The 25,297-nt window shown below is 37.8% G+C and overlaps 1 protein-coding gene across 2 annotated transcripts in view; it reads right to left on the bottom strand.

The window, feature by feature from the left end:
• WWOX (WW domain containing oxidoreductase) overlaps positions 1-25,297 on the bottom strand; it is a 493,269-nt gene that overhangs the window by 381,099 nt on the left and 86,873 nt on the right. For both annotated transcript variants that reach the window (XM_032701431.1, XM_032701432.1), the window contains exon 6: positions 9,153-9,241. In XM_032701431.1, the coding sequence (XP_032557322.1) occupies positions 9,153-9,241 (89 nt within the window). The remainder of the gene's footprint in view (positions 1-9,152; positions 9,242-25,297) is intronic.

Genomic DNA, 25,297 nt, shown 5'->3' with positions numbered 1-25,297 from the left:
TTCTAAAAATACTGGCTGAAAGACCAGCAAAAATACCCTCTATTGCCACCTGTCAGCTGACAGAATTGTGGATCCCTGTCAGACAGGCTTCATTTTAAGGCAAGCCACTAACACGGGACTTAGAGCCCTGATGGATGACCTCCTGCCAGAAGCAAGGAAAATTCTCTGCAATTCATCCTACTGGATTTCTTTGCAAGATTTGACACTGTTGATCAGCAAATACTTCTGCCCCACTTCCAAGAGATTAATGGGAGTGGACTGAAACTGTTCTGATTCCTCCTCCATACCACATACAGGGGAATTATTACGAGCAGCTGCTCCTATGTCTTCATAATACATCATCTGCATACTGCCATGCAGGTCAACCATCTCTCAATCATTATTCATTACTTCTATAAAATCTTCAATTCACTATTTCACAAACGTTTGGAGAAGGAACAGAGGTCTCAACTGATTTAGAGCTAAACAGAAAACATCCATTAGTCACGGTTTTCCCTTTATTGGTTTTTCTTACATACGGGGAAGGGGGGGGGACACAAAACAACTAAAATAACCTCACACCATCTTACACCTCCAGAAATTAACAAGTTATCTGTCTTTGAAGAAAAATTCTGCCATTTTAGCTCTAAGGGGCCAGGGGAGTTTGAGAAGCTACTTTTCCTCTTAATGGGGTACAGAAGCAAATTAAACTACTGCAAAAGTTTTAAATTTGAACTTCTGAAGAGAAATTCAGATGAAATATTAAATAAACATTTAAGGCTTTTAAACATTTAATGCTAGCACTTGTAATGTTGACCCCAAACTGACCTTAGTAAAACCTGCACTGCCCAAAGCACCTTCCCTCAGACATGATCCAAGCTTGGATTTCTCCTTCCTCTCTTGTAAGGGTTTCACAAAGGCACAAAGTAAAATAAGCAGGGATTAGGTGTAATTTGCTGACATGATCTGTCTCCCACACTTGGCTAATTCATACACTGGAATTATGGTATATGATATAGAAACCTGACAAATTAGGAACTTTTTAATCCACATTTTCTTATCATTAAATCACTAAATCACTTTCTTTTGCTAACAAATTATTGCTTAAAAATTAAGGTCAAGATTAGTATTTGCACTTGTTTTTTAACTTAGAACTACACAGCAAGAGGGAGCAGGAGGAAGAATTATATTTCACAAGCATGAGGTGTGTTTCTTCCTTCCATTAAGTTCATACCACGGACTCTCTCACCTTTTAGGGGCCCATTATCCATAGCTCCGAATTCCCTTTTGCATAGCTATAATCTCACCCTAAATTTCCTCTGTCTGACAGCACACAGTATACTCAGGGTACTGATATTAAAAACAGGTGTCAGGGATGCTCTTCCCTCACCTCAAGGCCTCAGGACCACATTTCAAACCAAAATCCATCCAAGAAACCATGTTTTCCTCTGTCAAAGTGTTGCATCTTTCCTAGCTCTGTATCCCTGGGGAATCAAAGTACCTTCATACATATGGATTTTGGAAGTCCTGGGGCCAGGCTGAGGTAGAAGATGGACAGCACAGGGCTCTGCAACTTAATTTTTACATCCACTCGACTTGCCAGCATTTCCATTCTACATCCCCTTCTTTTTCTCAAGCTCTGGCACAATAAGAAGAGCACTTTGTTCCATTCCTTGCCAGATCTTGCAGGGATATTTTCTTTGGTTTCAAGACTCCCTGATGATTAGGAGAAAGCAGTAATGAAAACATCCACAATCTGGTAATTTTCATTCAGCAGCTCACCTAAGGACATTTGCTACCTCAAAGTGGTACATCTTGTTCAAAATCCGACAGCAAATCATTATTTACACATATACACATGCAATTACAAACAAACATAAGCCAGACATAGAGGAACATTCATGTTTGCAACAAGCATGGCATGATTTGTTGTTTCTGTACATACTCCTAAATATACAGATTTCATTTGCATGCAGTAAGTATTTGTTAGAAAAAAAGAAAGCTGCAACTCACCAAAAGAAAAGCTAAATTACTACCTTTATTACATTTTTTGTGATATTTCCAATTGAAAACAGCTGGGACCACGGCTGATCATTCAAACAATAAAACACTTCACAGATTTTGAACATTTCACTTGCCAATGACAACTCCTTCCTCTGTTTTGCCTGGAGATTATAGAGCTGTAACAGAGCTCAGAAAGCCCCCAGCAGCTGTGTGCTGCCATTCAGACCTGCAGGATTCCATGTTGGGATAAAAATTAACATACTTGGACATCCTCTGGGATTTTTGGTGCCTTGGGAACGGCTAATAGAGAAATACAAGCTCTTCAGTCCATTACACAAATTTTGGATTCTAAGATTAAGACACGTGGTATCTGCATGGCCAGTCTCGTGTCAGCAGCAAGGCTTCCCTACACAAGGGCCAGAAGATTCATGTGTTTTAATTATCTCCCCTAGAAAGTGTTTAACTGAATAGACTAAATACATTTTAATGTATGTGTATTTAAATAGTTACTCTGGCCTTATATTTCAGAATTTTTAGAGGGCAACATCAATTAAGCACACAGATCTTCTCAAAACCCAATAAGCCATAATGCTCCAAAATCCCTGGTTTATTTGTGACAGAGAATGTTTTAATCAGTCACACATATCACACATCTTTTACTTCCTTAGATACTCAAAACAATCTTCACAGCTGGTGGATCTTGTGGGAAACCTTTTTTGGAAGACAGAACCCCAAGACTCTGTGAGCCATCTTAGACTCAGGCATAGACATAGGGTTGAAAATGGGGTGTGCTGAGCACACCCTGGATGGTTATCAAGGTTTTTTTCTTTAGGGTACAGTGAAGAGAGTGCAAAGTGTCCAAAGACAAGGGGCAGGTTTGGAAATTTTAGGCAGCACAGGTAAAGTCATAAAACTCTGCAACAAACACCTAACAAAATCTTTCTGTTAGTAATACGTAAAAGTGCTTCATGTTTTTTTGTAGATGCAACTATATGTAAAGTTATGTTGAAGTGTCAATCCTATATTTTAATATAGACTTTAAAGAAGAAATATTCTGAGGCAGGAGATACCTTCATGATACAGCAGATGTAATGAAAGGTGATCTGGTGAAAACATCAGGATCTCAGCCTCCAGTAAAAGAGGGAAAGGGCTTAAGCTTGAGAGATTTTTAATTTATAAAATACTGGAAACAGTTCTTGGATCCACATGACTTGACACATGCTACCACAATGGGGTAATTGTGTACGAGGGCTTAAAAACAGAAGAAAGAAGAAAAAGAAAAACTATTTATGCAGAAGCCAATCCCTGGGCTTTAATAAGGCACAGCATCACCACAAAGAGAAAAAAAAAAGTTTCACCCTAACATTATTATGTACGTTTGAAATGCAGTCAGCCTTTGATCTTATTTAAATTTAAGATACTTGCTGTCTGCAACAGTAACTTCTGAACTCTGCATGTTTCACTACTTAATTCAGTGTGGATATTTTTTGAGATCTCAAAATGCACAGCGTTGTCCAGAAGTTTGTGCCCTGGTGGCAGTGTCAGGATGCCAACCGTACTCTGAGTTGAGAAGACAAATGTGACAGCTCAGCTGTCACTAGTTTTAATTCACAAAAAATAATTCTACAAACAGCAAAGAGTTAAAAGGTTTGTACAGTGTTAATGTTCAAGTTTGGAAAGACAACAGGCAGTGGCAACGATCATGTCTGACAAAGATACCTTGACCATTAAGCATATTGACATAATGGCATCACTGACAATTCAGCTAAATCATATATTCATTTTTGCTGGATCTTTTCAGTTATCTATGCAACAACTTGCTAAACAGATCCCATTTTTACATATGTATTCTCAGATATGCATAGAATTTATCATACGGCATCTGCGATTTAACTGTGGTTCGATCAGAATTAAAAATAACTTGACACACCTGTAGTATGTCAGTTATAATACATGAAAATGCAGAAAAATCATATTCTGGATTGAATTTTCAGCAGGCTCTGAAATCTTAATTGCACCCACAAGGTTTCAGCACGCTCCTGCTTGCAGCATGAAAAATGAATGTACTCAGAGAGTTTGAGGCCTCAGCTAAGGAGGCCATTTTGGGTCTGGTTTAGGAAATAAGAAGAGACTAAACTTCCAAATGGAGAATCATAATTCATAACTGCTGTCTTTTCCATATTTCTACACACAGCATAAGTGAATAAACTGTCAGCATATGCCAATTCTTACCACATGCAAAAAAAAAAAAATCTTATTTTAAAGTAAAGTAACTGCAGTGAAGATCTACATCTGGAAGTCCTGCGTAATTGTGAATTGCTGCTACCAATTCAGAAAATTCTAAGTAGTAGCTGTTGGCAAACATTGTTTCATATCTTTGAAGTAATTCAAGATTTTTCAGGATAATTTCTGGGGTTTTTCTCCTCAAACATTGAGAACATTAAATTAATGTCTCGCTGTTTGGCAGAAGATAACTTTAATTCAAACCAAGTGGCACTACGCACCGCTCCAAACTAAAGAGGCACATAAAATTTAATTTTTAACTTTACTGCTCACTTCTGCTCACTGTTTTGATCATGGAAGTGTTCTTATGACGAGGAACAGGCAAATGCCATGATACCATGGCTGTAAATGTTGACAACAGGTTGCTAGTTTGGAAGATCTAGAACTGAACCATTGGTGCTGTTCCCCAGTTAAAGTATGCAGGTTTCAGTCAAATATATACCACATTCACAAATCCATACTCCTACACAAATACCAATCCTACAGACCCTGAACAATCCAGCACTGACACTGACTACATTTAAATGCTGTGTTGCATACAGTCACTGGAGGGCAGTCATTTTGTCTATAAAGGGGATTAATACCAACCATAACTCCTCACATTGTGCCCACTCAATGAAGAGGAGATTCCATTCAGTGTTTTTTAAGTTCCAAAAAGCCAAATATGAATGATTGGTTGGTCTGCCTCTTCCAGCTGCATAAAAATCAGCTAATGCCAAATCCATCTTAGCCCAGAACATTATTATAAACAGATCATTTATTTGATTTTCCGTAACAGAGACATTCAATCGACCGCCTCAGCTGGGAACTAGCAGAGGGGAAAGACTTGATACAGATATAAGAAGCAACTTGAACAAATCCAGCCATTTAGAGGCACTGAGATCTCTTTTTCCTATTCTCATCCTAACCCTAGCAGTGTCTTCACAAGGAAATGAGATGGAGTTCATTCACTCCTGGCAGAACGTATCTGCAGAAAACAAGCCAGAAATACTAAAATACTAAAAGACAGCTGGCTTTCTCCAAAAAAATTGTGCTGGAAATCCTTGAGCTCTGTTTTTTATTGGACATCCATTTTATGTATTTATGTATTTTATGTATTTATTTGTGTCACACGCTGTTCAGGCTGTGCTACAGTGAAGAAAGAGGTAGATCAAACATTAAACAGCAATATTGTTTTATTCTGTCTTCTCCCAAAGACGACTTTGGGAGACCCAACTAAGTTACTGTGTTTAGTTCATTCTGCCCACAAAATGTTTCTAACTGTGAGAGCAAGAAAAACTGGAGAGCACTGTCCTGCCCATAAGGAAAGTTTAAGTGCTGCAATCACAGAACTGCAGGATCAAAAATAATCTGAAAAACCCTTCTCCCCAAAGCTTTATTTGAAACTGCACAGATAAAAAAAGTCTCAGAAAGAGAAACAGCTGTATCAACTCAAGAGTGTAGATAATGCAAACAAAAAAAATCGTTTTTTTTCAGTGAGGATGAAGGATTTTCTAGAATATATTTATAGGGATACAGCATAACTTACCAGTGTTTATATACTCTGAGCTCAAATTTTATCTCTGGACAAGGCTGCAACACCTAACAAATCCAAATAGGAATAAAAGATTCCTATCAAATCTCAGAAGCACGATAACTTGAAGATGAATCATCTGACTTTTACTTTCAAACAAGGAAGGCTTCTTAGCTCTGAATTACTACTCCAATTCATATTAAATATTTCTTTTCAGAGTAACTCTTTCCTCCCATTTATTATTTATGTTTTTCTCAAGGCTCCCTCTGTTGCATCATTTGTTTTCTGTATGCAACCAGCCCCGTTAAATTCCTGCCGAGCAGAGGACGACATTTCTTCATTCTTCACGTAGTTTCCACAATCTCTCAGATTCCCAAGCACATTCAAGGAGGCTTTTTTTTTTTTTCCCTCTACAAGCTATTTGATTAAAGTAGGAGATTCACAGTTTCAGCAATTTGCCCTCTGCTCCCTGACATCCCACCACCTTCCCCAGCTGCAAGAAGTTTGGATGTTTCGACTCAGTGAAAATCAGGGATCCTTTTTCTGGAGCGTTTCCATTTCAGTTTTCTCATCCAGGAAGAGATCTGTGAAACACAATCCTTGAAGTCTATTTTCCAGTTGCTATCAACCACAGGAGAACAGGCTCCCAGGTTGTGATGGGACTGGGAGTATCCCCTTATATCTACTGACAAAAAGTAGCACCCAGAGCCAGAGGAAGTGTCACAGAAAAGCAGAATGTCAGAAGGCATGCCTATCTATTCTCTATTTTATACATTTTTGGTTATTAGGTCAGGTGTCACCAAGACCAAAACATTCTGGAAAATACCAAAGTGTCCCAGAAACCAATAGTGGACTGGAGAAATTAAGCAGAGAATAAAACTATTTGCACACAGAAGTTTAAGATGTTCACCACTGAATACTGAAGGCCTCTTCACATAAAGTGCTGTGAGAAATGAAATACAGATTTTTATTAAAATGTGTGCATTCACATGAAATTTCTCCTTCACACTTTAAAATTATTGTAGTTTCTCCCAGAAACCAAGACTTACATGACTCAGAATTTAAAAGATAGTTTTGTTTCACGAAAACGCCAAATGCCTTTATCTGCTTATCCTACTGCTTTATTGTTAAGAAATTCATAAAAAAATTTATAAGAAAGAAAAATCTATGCTTTTAACATATTTCCAACACCCATCAACAGGAGTGACAGACACCTCATGGGAATGGGGGTGACTATATCACAATCCTTCTCATACAGGTCCAGGAGATCAGGGATATCGACCCCTTCTAAGAAAGTTAGGCTGCCAACTAACAAGACTGGCCAAAGGATAAGGAACAAGGCTCAGTCTGTCCCTGAAGCCTGTAAGATTCCTTTCAAAAACCACTACTGCAAAGGAATCATCAAAGTGACAAAACCCTCTGGACACTGAGGCAAAGCAAATAAACGAAGAGACAAAAGTCATTAGTGTACATTAGTGCTGGAAAACACACAGGCCCAGCATTGTAGTAATAAGGTGCTACTGCCATATAATTGCTTTTCTGACCTTATCCAGACATAGTTAAATCACAAAGAATCAGAGGCCAGAAAGACCCAGTAGGTCTCCCAGTCCATCCTCCTGCCAGTGCAGATGATTGTAAGGTAACTCTTCTGTGTCTGTATCAGATAAAAGATCCTCTGCTGCAGGCAGTGTGTGGGGTCTGGTTTCCATCCAGCCTCAGACTTTAAACAAAATATAACTGGAAATTCATTTTGGTCAAAACCCCGCAAGTCTCACAACAGATACAGAACTTTGACTTTCCTACAATGCTTGGAGTATTCCTGCCAGACACAAGCACATCTGAGCACACATCTGAGACAGAAAGATCTCAAGGCAAGGTAGAGGCTTTAGATGCTATTACTAAAAATTCTCCAAATAATATTAGAGTGAAATATTAGTAAAACCTGTCCATCACTGACAGTGTAGCTTAACAGACCTACACTGGTAAAGCAGTGTATGCCAACAAAAATAAAACAGGTTTTCCTGATTCTAGATATTCTCATTTTCTAAGTTCTCTGGCAAAAATTGATTTAAGCATGTTCACTTCCAAGGATTTATAAACATGCACACAAAATGGACTATCTAGGATGATCATGATATGATCTACAACACACAAATCAAGTTAAGAGCTGTGTTTGGAAGACGGGTGGTTTTGACTTTCCACTGTACCATATAGTTTTTAAAGAAATGTAGCATATTAGAAGCATGAAGATGCTAAATTAGAACACTTACTGCTCTTACATTACAAAACCGAGTTAGTATTCAAGATATAATACTGCAAGGATTTGTCTTCCAAGAAATTTTAATTTATGAAGATGACATGATAAGAAAATATTGATACTAAAGATTTTGGCAATAAAGGAACTTGTGTTAGAAGTCAGTTTTGACAATTCTTTGAATCCAAAAGACCTATAAGTACTAAAATGTCATCTGTCTATCCATGTGAGATTTAGCTCTGGCAGTATTTCAAAAGTGAAAAAAACATTCTTTGTTATATATCTTCTCTATGACAATGTATTTTCAAAGCTGTCTAAGAGGCCATAATCTCTTGAGAAGAACAGGAAGATGCATATCTGTTACAGAAATATTTGCAGAAAAAAAGCTAAGTTTGAATACTCACAACAATCAATGGGTCAAACTGTGGATAAAAGCACAAAGTGTGGAACTTATTGTCAAGAGCTGGAACTTGAAAGATTTGAAATAATTTCTTTCAATTCAGAGATTCATTGCTCTCTTCAAGCTAAATAAAACAAACCATTTGGAAGCTAACCCGATTATCTCCAGATAAATTTGCCTATTGTTAAGTGATGTAATTATCACACCCTTTCTCCCTTTTTCTTTTTTTTTTTTTTTTAATAATGGACTATTCCAGATACAGGTCTGGAACACAGATCTGTCTGGCTCATAGGGCTATATTTTTTCAAGGTTTAAAAATGAAAAGAGAGAGAGAGAAGGTTAGAAAATAAAGTAAGACAAGGAGTGTGCTAATTGTTCATCCCTGACCTCTTTCAAACCACGGCAAAACTGTTAAAAGTTGCCTGAGCTGTTTTTTATGCAGTTCAGCTTCGGCCTTTTTCAATAGCCACAGGGGTAAAAAAGCCCTTTAAAGCTGGGGCTATACATGGAATAACAAGAGATCTGTAACTTTTTTTTTTTTTTGTATGAAAACAAATGATCTTTAATTTCCATTAAAAAAAAAAAATTCCTGTGAAAAGATTATTCACTAACTGCAGTTGCTGATCCATCCAACTTTGGTGAATTCTGCCAACTGTGCTCAGCTGATAAAGACATTAAAATAATAAGAAATTATTACATATAATTTCCTGAGTACTTACAGATTCTTGGATTTGAATGCTTCAGCAAAGTGCTGCACACTCTGAAGAGAAGCAAGGTCTAAGGTCATTGCTTCTACCTTGGCTTTATGCTGGAACAAGAGAAAATATAAAAAAAGATAAATAACAGCATGTTTAGTTCATAGGATCGTGTTACAGCAAATGTGTTATGAAACTTGTCTGATTCCCTTGTTTAACATTATAACCCCAAAGTGAATACAAATCATCAAAAGGAATGGACAAGCACAACGTTCAGTGCCAAAAGCAGCATTGTGATGTGGTGGTTCTGCTAAAAACATACACTATGTAATGCACAGCTTTATAAAACATAAGGAATTGACACAAGGCAGTGTTAAGGTTAATAAGGTATCTTTATGCTGCCATTTTGGTGGTGAAAATTATGTAACTCATGAAACAAAAAGGTAGAGTGTTATTCTCAATGCATGCTATTTTTACATACTGTACCAACAGAAAAAAAAAAATCAGTGAATACTCTATAAAAATCAGCTAACTTCAGACTTGCACATATGAATGCAAAACGATCTCTTGTGCATAGCAGGTGATATAAAAAACAGTATAAAATGACCACAGAAAACAACTGATCAGCCTACACAGGTTTTCATACAATAAGAGTTTACCAGTGCATATTATATATGCACTTCTACTGTGAGGGTGGGGAGGGCCTGGCACAGGTCACCCAGAGAAGCTGTGGCTGCCCCATCCCTGGAAATGTTCCAGGCCACATTGGATGGGGCTTGGAGCAACCTGGGATAGTGAAAGGTGTCCCTGCTCACGGCAGGGGGTTGGAACATGATGAGCTTTAAGGTCCAACCCAAACCATTCTATGATTCTGTGCCTTCTACAGAAATTGTGTATGTACTTAAAGCTGGCTTTTCACCTAGAAGAGGTTAACCTGAAGATTATCTTAGGCACGACCAAAACAACTTTTCTCAATATTTTCAGCTTTAAGATCCCTTATCTTTTCCAGATCTGTTCCCAGATCTTTTAAAACACTTGAACTCCAAGTCTCAGAACAAAACGAACCAAAAGCCTATTTTCATTGCAACCACTGAAGTGAAAGTCATCACAAGAACCAAGCATCAGAGGTTCTCTGAAGGCAGAGTTCAGAACCAGCTCTCCTTCACCTGCAGCTGCGGGTCTGCACCACAACATCCAGTGGTTGTCTTTTGTTCTTCCACAAATGCTACACTTTAAGACCCCTGTGATCCTCTGCAAAATACCAACTGGAATGACATATAAGTCAGGTAGGCCCCCCTAAGGAATTAGGAACATGTGTATTTGTGCTTACCCTCACTTTTAGACTTGCTGCTGCTCAACACCACGTAAACTCTCTGGCGCAAAAAAGAAAGCCAGCAAAAGCCCTGTACTCTCCCCAAGCCTAAAAATGTCAAATTTCAGCCCACTCAGCTTAGCTTATTTGGCAAAAAAATACCTAGAGAGACAATTCATGTACTCCCAACACGCCACCTACACCTGTGTGTAACAGTCACAGCTCAAACTGGGCATTGGCACTGCTAACAGAAAGGGTAAGGAGAAGATGGAGCAGATGCAGTGGTACTGTGCAAGCAAAGGCAGCATTTGGGTGGGGAGGCAACAGGAGCTTTGTTAGCACCAGAGTGCAACAGGAACTCCACTGGGATTACAAGGATACACCACAATCGTTGCTCAATGACAAGGGAACACTGCTGAGGGAACAGAAAGGAAGCAGCACACGTGTCAGCGCAGAGGGAAGTTGGGAAGAGTGCTCCCATTGTCCCCCAAGCTCAAGTGAATCATCTGATCTCCCTGTTTCATTACATCTGGCACTTTTCTCCCTACATCTGTTTTCTATTTTGCTGGTACCCACTCTGCCTGCTAAAACTACCTTACAGGTTTGGTATAAACAGAGTATCACTCAAATTCCTTTTGTCCCGTTCCAGCCAGACTTATCAGGACAGCAAAATAAACACAACTGAAATTTCAACAGGTTCAGTCTCCATAGGAAGTATCAATCGATGGGAGTCTGAAAATGCTAAACCAAACTCTGTTACAAAGAGTTTTTTTTTTACCCTCACAAGATGCACATCATTCTGGAATTCATTTTGCCCCACTGGGTAAATATTTTCTTCTGTTTGATAGTCAGAGACTTGAGAAAGATGATGCTGCCTTGCATTATGCAATACAACTCCAGAACAATTTCTCTTCAGCAGTGCAGTTCAAAGCTGTTTACTTACTACAGAAATAGTTGGGTTTACTTTGGTTCTGCTTTCCTCAGTTGAAACATTTTCCTGTCTCTCCCAAGGGTGAAAGGACAAGAATGCTACAAATACAGGGACATAAGGGGATCAAAAACCATAATAATCAAGTAGTTCAACAGACTACACCACAAGCTGTTAGCTACTGTCCCCTTGGGGACATGGACATGTCATGTCCACATGACATCACTCAGGTAATCCTTTTCCTCTTGGTGTCAAGCATTAGGCTTCTGCTACTGATTCCAAGAACAGAAGAGAGGTGTCTGTACTTCAAGTCCAAAAGGAACAAAAAAGTATGAAACCTCCAAAATGCTTTCTGAAATAGAAGTTAAATGGATTCAGATGGATTCGTGGATTAATATACTGAAAACGTAAAAATCAGAATTTTTGTTCAATTTTCTACCTGGTTTTGCTTTTTAGAATACTGATGGCAGCAGGCCATATTTCCTTCATATGCACACAAGGTACACACTGAGCACAGACACTCCCATTTACTTAGTTTTCCTCGCAGGGAAAACTGGAGCATTTGACACCCAAAGCACTCAGCTCAGAACCTCCCACCTCAGCTTCTGAAGGCACATAAGAAGCCAAGTAAAGGGGTTTTTTCCCCAAACACAACTGGGAAAGGAATCAGTTTAACATGCCACGAGCTTCGGCAAGTTCCCCAACTTTTTTTGTTTCAGATTCTCCCTTGTCAACTGAGGTTCCAGCACCTCTCACCCCACGGAGGTATTCTGTAGACCATCAATTCCTACTGCAGTTTGAGAATGTGAATTGCTAAACCTTTAGTAGCAGCTCATTTTTAATCCAAATTTTCCCATTCTTACTTCTATATCACAATACCTTTAAAAAAAATGCTATGAATAAGGCAATATACTTGCATGATACGCTCTTAATAATGTAAGAATATCTCTAATCAATGACAAGTAGAAGGTTTTATGTTTGTTTTCTCATAGTAGCTCAGTTATTACCTTTGTTATAATGTTTTCCCTCCTTCCCTGGGAGCCTTGGTGTCACACATTGTGACATGTGTAGAAAAGCATGGGGTTTCTTAATAAAAAAATAAAACTAAAGCCCATTTTTTGCTAAAAGGCATCTTAACTGTAATTGTACTCTGCAGTCAGAACTGATTGTTAATGGTATGCTGCAAATCCTGATCTAATGCGTCATAATTGTATTATGCTGATGTCTCTCACCATTTCACTTCACATGTTTTCAGTACTGAATTATGCCTCATTTTATGTTGTGAAATCTTAAATGAGACTTGCCACTTTCCCAAATACCGGAGACAGTCTTTCAGCTGACGTCGTAAAATCAATGCGCTAAGGCAGGGAACTCCAGAATTTGAAAAATTAAATTGACAAAAGATATTAATGCTCCCTCTACTACTTTATTTTCAATTACATCATTTGAGGGGGAAACTAGATCACAGAATGAGCGCAGCATAATTTAAAGAGCTCACTTCTAAATCACAGGATCGTTACTATGCGGTGCTGTTGAAAGCCTGTGCAGAATGAACTGGTGCCCCTTGCTGCAGATCCCTGGGACAAGTATCCCAACTGCATCCAACACCACTTTCACAACTAGACTCAGACCAGCTTTGCAAACTGGCCAAAGGAGAACAGACCCAAGAGGGCCTGTACACTGCTGCTGTGCACAGAACGCTGTGAAAACACAGTCAGCCAGAACCCACCGGCACGGTGAGTTTGGGATGGAGATATTTGTGTTTCATGAAGCCCAATGAGCAGCTCAAAGGCTAACGATTCTGTCCAGGCACCAACATTCTGTCTTTGAAGAAACAGCTGAAGGTGGATCATCCTCCAGCTCCTGGAAAGTTCTCTTTTCAACCCAACAGAATAACACTTCGAAAAGAGTAAAGAAAAAAAATTTCTCTTGTATGTCACGATTTCATGCCCGGTTCTAAAAGCATTTTATCACTACTTCCAGGCAAGTTTCATTATTCTACAAAACACCAGAAAAGAGTTTGTTCGGTTTTGAGTGTAAGCTGCTCCCTATTGGAGAAAAAAATATTAAAAATGCTTAAGTGCAATTGGCTATACTTTGCACTCATGCTAGAAAAATGCTTATTGAGCCAGAAGCTAACACAAAAGTGAAAACACCCAGAAAGCCAGCTATTTCACTATATGCAATGTCTTCACTTTACAGCTTAAAAATTGTTTAAAAATGAACACTGCATGGTAGAGTAGTTTGGCAGTAAACATGATGGTGCATTTGTGTCTTGGTATTGAAGAAGGAGCCTTTTTTCATAGTGAATTTTTCATTCAAATGTAAGTGATGATTTACGTTAAATATAGGTAAAGCATAGCTACATTTTCCTGAAGGATTGCAAGGAAGTGAAGAGCAGTACAATAAGTTGAAGCATAAAAGCTTTCTCTGTCATAATATTTATTATAATGGCATATGAAATAGCTGAAATAAATAATAGATGACTAAAAGTAAATTCATATGATAAAGAATCTTTCAGCAGACACCATTACTTCTGACTGCTCCAGTTTCATACAGAGTTGAAGAGTCTTAATAAATATGCTGTAGCCCCTGTATCTTATGTAAGTACAAGTCATTTTGTAAGGCCCTACTTAAAATGTACCATGGTGGACACTGCATAATGTACTGTATAATTTTACTCTCAGAAAATAGTGTGTATATATCTTTGATATTTAAAAGTCCTTAACTCAAAACTGAATACATAGCACAACAACAAAAATATCCGACTTCAAGGAACTAAAAGTACAATCAATTGGTAAAAAGCCGTTTAATTTGATACAGAAAAATCTTCCTGACAACATCTTGGAATGCAGATACTTCTTATATGTGGTGTGAGAGACACAAAATCTTCAGGAAGAAAAAAGAATTTGACACCAAAGTTGATGAAAAATCTGTGGAATTATCTGAAAATAGGTAAACAAATAACCAAATCTCAGCATAGGACAAGCAATGCCCAAACAAACTCATATTTTCATGCTGAGGATGGAGTAGGGGATGCTTTAGAAGCACGTCTGACAATTTGACACATAGCTTATGACAGTCAATAGCCAGTGCCATGCACTATTTATGGAGGTACCTAATGGGGAAAAAGGCTTTCACTCAGGATTAGGGCTGCAAGTATTATTGTCCCTAATGTAGTCAACATTTGGTGCTTCATTCAAAACTGTATTTATGCAACGCCAGCTTTACCTGGTTGTGTGTTTTGAATGCTCTGCAGCTACTTCCCATGGAGCTGATGGGGACAGAAGCACTGCACTGCTTTAAGAGCAATCCAAAACACGTGCTAGATGCTTTAGTGATATGTTCTTCTGCTACATTTGATATACCTTAATAAAGTTCATTAGAAGACATCACAGGGGAACATTTTTACATGCATTTGTCTAGGCTTTTCCCCCCCTCCAGCCCCTAATATCAGCAATATTTATACAGTACTTACAAATTTTCACTAATTTTATGCAAGAGAAGGTACACAACAAAAATCATTTCCTAAATATTAATTATGTTATTACCCCATTTACGTGATGTACAAGGAAATAGCTGGGACTAACTCGATTCTTCACGAAAATCAGAGATGAAAAGGATTCCCTTTCTTTCATTAGAAAGAAAATTTATTTATTAATGCCTGGTTACACTATTTCCCAGTGTGTTTGGTTTACCTGTATTTTGGCTGTAATTTGCTGGTGTACATTTTTCCACTATTCTCCTTGCTCAGTCCTGTCAAACACATTTTGATGCTGTGTGTGAGCTCTCCCAAACCCTGATTTTGTAAAGCCTGGTTCTTCCTGCTTAAGTAACCAGATCTTCCCATTCTTCACAGACATGGAATTCCTGCAGGGGTTGCCTTCACCCAAGTCAAGTGAACAGCACATATATCAAGACTTAATGGGTCAGTATGAGCCTACAAACTGCTCAGATTTACTGACCATCCTTGGACTGGCACCTTATCATGAAGAATGAATTATTAGTTGTATTGTTGTCTTTGCCTCTATCCCTTCTCCAGAACAATTCTAAACGTTTGGCAGAGAACAGTGTTAACCTTTTGGGCATCATTAAAAACTTAGAGCAGTAAGAGGCCTCCTCAGAAAATCCTAAAGTCCTCAAGCTGTTATAGGGTTGTCCTGCAAACGAATGTCCTAAAGCTGCAATGGAAGATCCACACACACAATAGCCAGGAAGGAACACCTGAACTGGAGAATTAACTGTTGAGCTCAGCTGGGTTATAAAAGCAACAGAAAAGTCTGGAACCTTCCTTAGATAGAGATTAAACATAAAGGCAACAAATGAGCCACTGAAATTCTGAGGGTGAGAGACGTGGAAAAGTGATAAAGACAACCTGACACAAAGGAGTTGGGTTTCTGAGGATGCCAAACACCAACCTGGCATTTGGTCCCCACTTTTAAACAAATCACTGTTCACAGCAATATTTTTTCCTTCTTCCAAATACTCAATTTACCTATAATTTAAAATCCACATCACAAATACAAAAACATGACTAAAGTCTCCAGGTATATTTTGTATATTTAACTTAGACATGAAAGGGCTTTGTAAAATACACTTACTCGTTTCTTCGAAGCGGTTGCTTCATTTTTCAGATTTTAATATCCTTTTTTAATAAATCTTCTGTAATAAATACCACTTACCACTAAAATAAGCAATAATGTTATTTCACAATCTTTATATTAGTTAACTCTTCGATCAGTATCTCTGTAAATTTGGCCTTTCTTATCTTCTGAAGATAATGATAAAGGAAAAAAAGAAAAACATCTGCATTTCTTTATGAAATTAATATCTTCAGTGAAGTAAACTATGCCCTAGCAATCCTAAATCATGCTTATAAAGACTAAGAGAAGTTATTCTCCTAAGGACAGTTTAAAAATTATTTATTCTTTAACCAGAGAGAACAAAAACACACACAAAAAATGCTGGAGTATAATTTCAGAATACTTCAATTAGTGGGCTCCAAATGTCCTGATTATTTTCCTGGATGAACACAGTTCAACTGCACACAGCACACATTTGCTTCAATAATAAGAAATTACATGCATTTAAAAAAAAAAAAAATCTACTGTAGCTTTTGGCAATAGGAGTTTGCTTAACTCTTCATGTACATGAACTGTGGGTATTTACTTGGGAGCCTACTTTTAGCTGGAATTTCTTTTCCTTTCCCTGGATATAGATCACTTCTCTCTGTCTCCAAACGCCCATTCCTGCAAAGCTCATTTGAATTTATCTTTGGGGAATCTCAAATAATCTTGGCAATATATTACATGGGTAGGGTTTACTATTTTAATAAACATATCTCCTGGTTTAGAGAATGGTCGAGGGAGCCTGGGAAGTGTAGCAGAATCTCAGCTGTGGAGAGCCTCCACATTCAGATGCTTTCAATTCCTTTCATTCTGCAAGATTCCAAGTGAGAGCAGAATGCATTTTCAAAAAGAGCAACAAGGCAAACAGCACCGGGATAATTTAGAAACTACAGATTTTTTTTATTTAAAAATTCCCTCAATTTGAAGCTTTTAAGGTTAAATAAACCCAGTTAATGGGTTGCTGAGAAGTAAGCAATGTGGGAGGCAATAGATTTGTTGGGGATGGCAGAGGACGGTGGGAAACCCCAGGATTTCTAAATGGACTAAACCAGTAACATCCCTATTGTAATACATTATTATTGTTGGTAATTATCCATAAAATTAAAAACCTGTTATCTTTTACTCACAGCTCTACATACACTGGTGGATAAAACCTACAGCAGGATTCCACATGCAGTCCTTCCAGACAGAGGGGAACTTACCATCCCTGCTCCAGATGACAAACAAGACGAGAAAAGCACGATGGTCAAAAGGGCAACAATGTTTAAGTAAATACAAAACGAACCCTTTTTTCCCCTGTTCTCTCATGATCCATAATCATAAGCTATGTTGTTGCCTGAAAGTGCAGACATGCACTGTGCAGTGCATTAATCCTTCAAACACTAACAGATGCTGGCAGGGATTTAGGCTGGAATGTATTTACAAAGTGACAAATTATGTTCCGTATTATACAGAGAGAGAAAGAGCACCCACAAATAGGCTGATAAATGTCAGCTGCAGTCACGACAAACGGTTTATTTTTATTATACTGTAACCACAAATGTTTTTTGCAGGGGAGGCCCAAAGATTTATTTGTTGCAGGAAAAAAAAACAAGATTATATATGACACAAAGTAATAACTGTGAGATCACTGATGTTCTGGGCAGCTTGCCCTCCTGGAAGCTACGTTCAGATTGAAAAATGTTGCTCAAAAAATGGTATGTTACATGACACAAAATAAGTAGTTCATAAATCTGTATTGAAACAACAATAACTAATAATTAAAGACAAGTCTTAGGACAATGGCTCATACAATTTGAAAAGGAAAGCACACTCTGTCCTTCAGTGGAATGTTGAAATTGAAGTAACAATATTAAAAAAAATCTGGTTAAATTGTTTCAGATTAAAAACAAAGTGCTATAATTGCGAGATGGGAGCAACATATATTTTAAGTGTGGTCACAGCGCTACAGAACATCCCGTGCAGCACAATTAATTGGCAGAATAGTGACGTCTGCAGGTTTACAAATGCACTGCAGCTATTCTGGAGTATGTCAAAGCTTGCCAAGGGATTTAAGGTGCAGTTCTTTCCCCTCACTCTCAATATTAGGAGAATAAAAGTATCAACATGGCTAAAATTCATCACTTCTGTATTAATGAATAATTTCAGGATGCTTCAACATAAGTAGAAATAAATTTGTGAGACAAAGAAATGAAAGAACTGAATAATTAGCTATTTCAGGCATTTTAATTGGCAGCTCACAGTTACAATCTCATAGGTTTAAACAATACAACATAGATACCTTACAGAACAGTGTCCTCAAAAAAATAAACACATATACAAATTATTTTGTTTCCCCAACTGTTCACATGCCCAAGCTAAGAGATACATTGAAAATGGTTACATTGATATGTATGTAATTTTAGAAAGTGAAATAAAAGGACTGAATCACATTAGTAAAGATTTCTTGTACAAGGCTTGGCAGGATCAGCTTCTTAATATACACTCAATATACGCAGTATAGACTTGAACAAAAATATGAAGTCTTTCTGCAAGCACAAATTCTACCTCAAATTTCTGGGGTTTAAGCAAGTGGCTTAGGCTTTTCCCAAATGTTAAGGTAAATACTGGCTCTACCTACCTGAACACCTGAAAAAATAGCAGCTACTGTATATATCTTACCCATATGCCACATGCAAAAAATGTAAAACATATTAAAAAAAAAGAAAAATTCAAAACGAAAATTTCCAAGCAGATGTTTATAAACAGAAGGTAACGGATAAAAACCCAAACACAATGCTGCATTATGTTACATGATTCACTGATGAACCCATTGGAACTAAAGCAAAAAGCCCTTCTGGAAAACTTCCAGAAATTAAAAGGTGCAAACAAGCTGCCTAATACCCTTGCGTAGACTGAATTCTTATGAAGAAAATAAAGTTTATTGTCTGGAAACAGAGAAAGCATGAGGAAAGCACTAAAGCAATGGAGGTGAACAATTAGACAGATGTTCACTTAAGGAAATAAAGAGAACAGAAGAAGCCATCACTGAGGAATTTTACGAGAATACTGACAACTCTGCACCTCATCAAGGGCACTGGTAAAGTTAAAGCCACTGAAGCCATTTCTGCTCAACTCCAATATAACTGCTGACCTTGCACAAGTCTGCATTTAGCAAATGTGGCTTAGGAAAATAGCATTATACTTTTCATTCTACTATTTTTTCCCAAACTCCATCTATATATTCTACTGTATACTTCAAGAAAATTAACTTTATTTCTTTGTATAATATTACACGTACTCTGAATTTTTTTCCTAACTATGCTCAGATATCAGGAAAACCTATAGTTACAAAGCTTTTGTTACGTAATCAATTACATCTGATGTTCATAAAAGTGAATAGCTGGGGTGGCTTTTGCTTAATATGATTATATATGTTCCTGAAGTAGTCAGGAGTTTGCATAAGATGCAATCTGGGCATGTTTTAGAACTTACAACATTTGGCATTTAACTGCTGAAAGAAAAATGGAGAAAGAGCATATTTTGTTGATAAACTGCCTCGTACAGCAAAAAAATATGGGCATACATGCAGGCAAAAGGAGAAGGAATTAATAATAGGAGGCAAGATTTTTTTGTCAAGGACAAAAACCTTACTCCTACATGTTCATGCATACTGAGGTACAAATATAATTTGTTCCACAAATATTTCTCTTGTTTAAAAGATAGTTTAAAACCTCTTGTTTCTGATAATACTTCTCTCGCAGATTTTCAGAAAAAAAAAAAGGATCCTCCAAATCTCAAGTGCATTGCTGATTTCTCCTTTTATCTACTCATGTATTTTCAGAAATGACTGTCAAAGAAATCAGAAAGTGTATCTCAGGATCACTAACAGAACATCCATCCCTTCCTTGCGTGCCCCAGGCTCCTTCCCACAGCATTCCTCAACTGTTCCTGAACTGTAAATATAAACACAACACCCATCACTTTCCTCACACAGTACAGGGTACATAAATACCAGAAAGGAACTCTGCATTATCCAGCTGCAAAGGAGTTGGAACCTGGACCCATCAAACTTGTCCTGCAATACCATCAGCACTATCTGGGTTGTAGGGATAGGGGAGGAAGCACTAATTAAGCACCATGTCCTTATCTAAATACATCCCCTGTACACAAAGAAAAAAGAAATCCTATGAAGCAGATTTTTATAAAATACTCCTGGTCTTAACCAGCCTCAGACTGCCTTTTTTTTGAGCACAGTTCTGCCACTGACAAAAAGGGACAGCTCATCCCCTGCAAATGGTTCTGCGGGGTTTGCAATGCAATCAGGAGTTCCCCGGGTCTGCAGGGGACAGCCTGCTCATTTCCCACACACTAATGTTGGAAAGTTCTCAGTAACTCGGGAGAAATCCACGAGAAAATTTCATCATTCACATTTTAAATAATATAAAAGACGTGGAATGTGATTGATTTCACACTGGAGAGAACTGAAATTACAGTTATGGGATAGGTTTTTTTTTCATGCGCTGTGAGGTCAAGTAATAGTAAATAATTAATGAATTATGAAACAAGTTTTCCATAAGGCAACACATAAATTCTATTCAATAAGATCTAAAAGTGTAGTTACACCAAAAAGCCATATAATACATCACAAAATGAAGAAAATGCATGATGCTGAGGAATAAAGGGGGGTTGCCATTATATTGGAATAACTGTTACTCTTATGGAATATAAATAACATCTTTCCATACATACACATCATTTTCATAACTTTTACATCTCATAATCTACAAGAAAAAGGAGGTATTTTCAACAATTTTTTGTTGCTCCTTTTTGTGGCAAATCTGTTTCATCTCTCCAGCAGTCAGAGAGGTTCTGATGCATCAGAGAACGATGAAGTGGATCATAATCTGGACAAATCCATAGGGCTCCTTCTCTGATCTTACTGCTGATTTGGTTCTGGCTAAAATCAGTGGATTGCTGATCCACACTCTCTCTTTACCAGTATTAAATTCACATTCTGCAACGCTCAGGCTGTCTCTTAGAATTTTGTAGAGTGCATGATATGATATTGTAGCAGTCTCAGCTAGACCTCTGTGGGTCATTGACATACAATTAGTACCCTGAATGGTAGGCAAGAAGTCAAAATAGAAACTCCCCAAAAACCACCAAAACATACCTTTTGCCTTGATAGCATAAAATTATTGAAGATTTGACTCAGTCAAAATGCAGGGGCAAATTCTCTCTCCAGAAATTAAAAACAGAAAGTTAATTTTTGATGAAGCAAGATAGTTTCATACTTTCATAGTAGCTATAATAATTTTATACCATCTAAATCTAAAAGCAGTCAGAACTATGCAGTTTTTCATAGGAAACCCATGGTTCCTATGCTATGCTCCACAGACTATGTTAAATAGTTTCCACAATCCTTGTGTTATTTTCAGGTAAAAATTTCATAGCCATGATGTACCTTAAAAAACACTTTCAGAACTGACTGTGTTGCACAATGGCTGTGAATTTTGGAGTTAGATTCTTTTTCTCATGTACTTGCAGCTTGAAATGCCCATGACCACTGACAACTTCTATTTTTAACTACATGGCTGACAAAGTTAAATGAAAACAGTCCTCTTCTCCTCTCCCATGACACCATTCAGTACAATTTTTTGGTCTTTTTTTTTTTTTTTTTTTAAACTTCATTCTGTCTTCTCCACTCCAGACAGAAAATTCAACCAGTTAAAGAGCACTGAATTGCACAAGGTACCACAGAGCATTTCGAGGCATGACTCACTTATTCTCTCAGGCTCAAGTGAAAGGAGATGCCAAGAAAATAAGGCAGAGAAGGTTTATATTTATAAGACTTTGATTAAGTAGGCAACCTTAGGAGGACAGAGACAAGTTAAAAAGAAATGCAAAGGCTCCAAAAGTACTGAATTTTGTTTAAAAAAAAAAAATCAACAGCATCTGTATAATCAACTAAATCCATGAATATTTCATAAATGAATGTATGCAGCAATGAAAAATGCCATAAATGAAGTAGATGAGGCAATGAGCATATGTAAGCCAACCATTTAGATGCCTCTTAACACTTGTAAGCATTTGGTTTCAATTTAGTTTTTCAAATGCCTCATGCTATGGTGCTGGACCTGTCCAAAGAAAATAAGAAAACAATAAAAACAGATGAGAGAAAAACCTGAGCTTCTTCTCAGAACTCCATAAAGAGCTGTATAATAACTTTCTAAAGGTGTTAACTTTGCTTGTTCCTGAAGAATAAGATGATTACCAATCTAAAAAAAAAAAAAAAAAAAGAGTTCCACCAAGCAACTGTTAGCACTGCAAAAGTACATGGTACTGTTACAGATCTGGCTCCCAATTTCCTGATATCCATCCAGCAATATAGCAAGCTTAAGCAAACACCTACTTGCATTTTTAAAGGTAAACACCTTGTCATACCTGACCTCCATAGAGTTTTGAAAGGTTCCCATTAAAACTGACAGCAACCAAAGCACACTGAAAAAATTCATCTTTCCTTTTAAAAACAGCATTTCGCAGTTAGGAAGTTAAATGACTCACTTTAAATAAGTAAACATGTTTAAGATTTCAATGTTGTATCAAAAGCAGCAGAGGGAGGACAGCCAAAGTAAAGGCCTGAATGGAATCCCTTTCAGCAGATCATTTTGCATTTCACTTTGCTGATGGTTGTTTCCAAGCTACAAGATGTTGCTTTGGAGGTGCCATAAGCTGCAGGCCCCTGTGCTGACCAGACCACACAAAACCACTTTAAGTTAAGCTCCAAAGCGAGAAATGTTAATTCATCATCCTGTCAAAATAATGACATTCATTCATAACTACCTTCCAATCTCCTCCACACCTGGCTGAGTCTTCAGTGCAGCCCAGTGAAACACTCTAATCACACCCTTCCTTCTGCCTGTCCTCTGGACAGGGCACCTCACTGCATTTGAAAAGAGTAATGATACAGAACCAAAAACTGGGCAACCACCCTTACACCTGACAGAAGAACAGACAGGCCACAGAACCCGGACAAATCTGGTGCCACACTGAGTCCCCCAGCTGCCAAGTGCACCTCTGTGAGTGCCCTGCATCAGGACTCCTGCACAAAGCCCTTTTAGCCACCTTGCCCATGCCCAGTTCATTTAGATCATAGAACGGTTTGGGTTGTAAGAGACCTTAAAGATCATCTCTTTCCAAGTCCTCTGCCATGGGAAGGACACCTTCCACTACACCAGGTTGTTCAAAGTACCACCCAATCTGATCTTAAACACTTCCAGGGATGGGGCATCCACAGCTTCTCTGGAAAACCTGTGCCAGGGCATCATCACCCTCACAGGGAAGAATGTACCAGGCCACTGGTGATCTCAGTCAGAGCCTTTAGCTTTTATCCTCATCAAAAGTACAGCATCAAACTATGATCCAAACCCCTGTGTGGTAACCAACCTATTACAGCTGTACTCTTATCCTTCTTGCATAAAACAAGGAGCAAACCCTAGACCATCCCAAATGAATGGCATAAACTTTTCTGTCTCCAGTTGAGTGACTACTTAAGCTTTTTAGAGAAAGGAATAGAGAGGGTTCCTTCAGACACAATTACCTTCTGCTCTGAACATTCACCTCTAGAACTGAGGTTGCTAATTCAAATCCTTTTAAGTACAAAAAATAAAAGGAAAAAAAAAAGAGAGAGATACAGATCTCCCATTAAAGCATTATGATTAAAAACAGGAGGCGGTACAACCACTTTATCTCCCAGAGCATCCCAATATGTAAGAGCATCCACAAGTAAGGCTCAGATCAACAAAACACACCTAACATGCAGCTCAGTAAGGTTTGTGTATTCAGAAATATGAGGAACAACTGATTCTTAAGATGGGAAAAACCAAGCATGTAAGTCACCATGGAAATTTCTTTGCAAAAGTTTATGTGCAGCCCACACAACCTGCCACCTACTTCTAGACTGACAGCAAGCCTGACCCACTGAGTCCAGGCTTTAGATGACACTCAAATACTCTTTCTTCCTTTCTGTTGAATTTTATTTCCTTACCAACCTTCAAAAGGACCTGTGTTCATTTTCCACCACCTTTGCTGTGTCCTGGTAACACTGGACAGTTGCAATCAGGCAGCAGAAAGGCTTTCCTCTGAAATGACCCATCTGCAGCCAAGCCACTCATTAAACAGTAATTCTGAATGGATTCCTGAATTTTAAAGTATTAAAACCAGACTTACAAAATAATTCCTCAACGTTACATGGCAGATCAGAGACAGAATCTAACCACAATCACCAAAGGCTCACAACAGATGTTAAAATCTTCATGGCATCAGCTTTCATGAATGTCCCTCTTAATAAGGTACAGAAAAAGAGAAAATTTAGAACTGACCTTTAGGAAATATTCTTGTTATGCTTTTTAGCCATTATGATGATAAGAGAAAACTGTTTTTCTGAATGGGTATACTGTACCTTTAATGGTTCATTTGTAGTTCAGAATAAAATCTGAACTATTTGTTGTTCATTGTTGTTATATTCTGTTCCAAGGTTCATAATTTGAAAATTGACTTTGGGGACTTTTTGCTTGGTCTATTAAAATGATTCATGTTGCATTCAACATAAATTGTGCATACACAGAGGAGGTTTAGCACACGTATTCACAGTATAATAACTAAAGTGAATTTTGTACAAGCTGCAGTTTGTGGCAAGGATGCAGTATCATTTGTCTTAATTTTTCTTCAGCATTACATTAGGCTCGTGCATTTACATTTTCAGGTATGGCTAAACACTTTAAAACTTTCTTTTTACAGCATGAGTAAAGAGAGAATCAAATCTACATGTTTATATGATGTAACAAAGTAATGCCTTTTTACTGTCTAAAGTACACATGGATTTACTTTCCATTTACCCTCCTGCACAAAGGCAAATGCAAAGTGCATGAAATATTCACCACCTATGAATCACAGAGTGTTCCTATTAAAAAGATGATCATGAGCTGTTTTACCTTTCAAAGCATGATATGGTAACAGCCACGGTGTCTAAATGGTTTTGTCACTCAAAACTACCAAAGTAATATACAGTAAGGAATAAGAGTGTTTATAGTGTTTTATATGACTTTAGGACAATCTAGTGCCAACCAACTAAATAATTAAGAGCTGAGATCTGATTTCAGATGCAAGGTTCAGAAATATTTCTTTCCCAAAATCTGAGTAAGTGGATTTGCCAGGACAATGTGAATCACACTAAATACCAAGACTTGTATAAATACCAAGGAGAAACCAAGACTGTAATAGGTCACTCTACCTTCTTTGAGTCTCAGAAAAAGCTCAT

This window comes from Chiroxiphia lanceolata, chromosome 13, assembly GCF_009829145.1.
Source record: "Chiroxiphia lanceolata isolate bChiLan1 chromosome 13, bChiLan1.pri, whole genome shotgun sequence".
NCBI lineage: Eukaryota > Metazoa > Chordata > Aves > Passeriformes > Pipridae > Chiroxiphia > Chiroxiphia lanceolata.
Note: the sequence above shows the minus strand (reverse complement) of the source record. Positions and strands in the feature narration are given on the sequence as shown.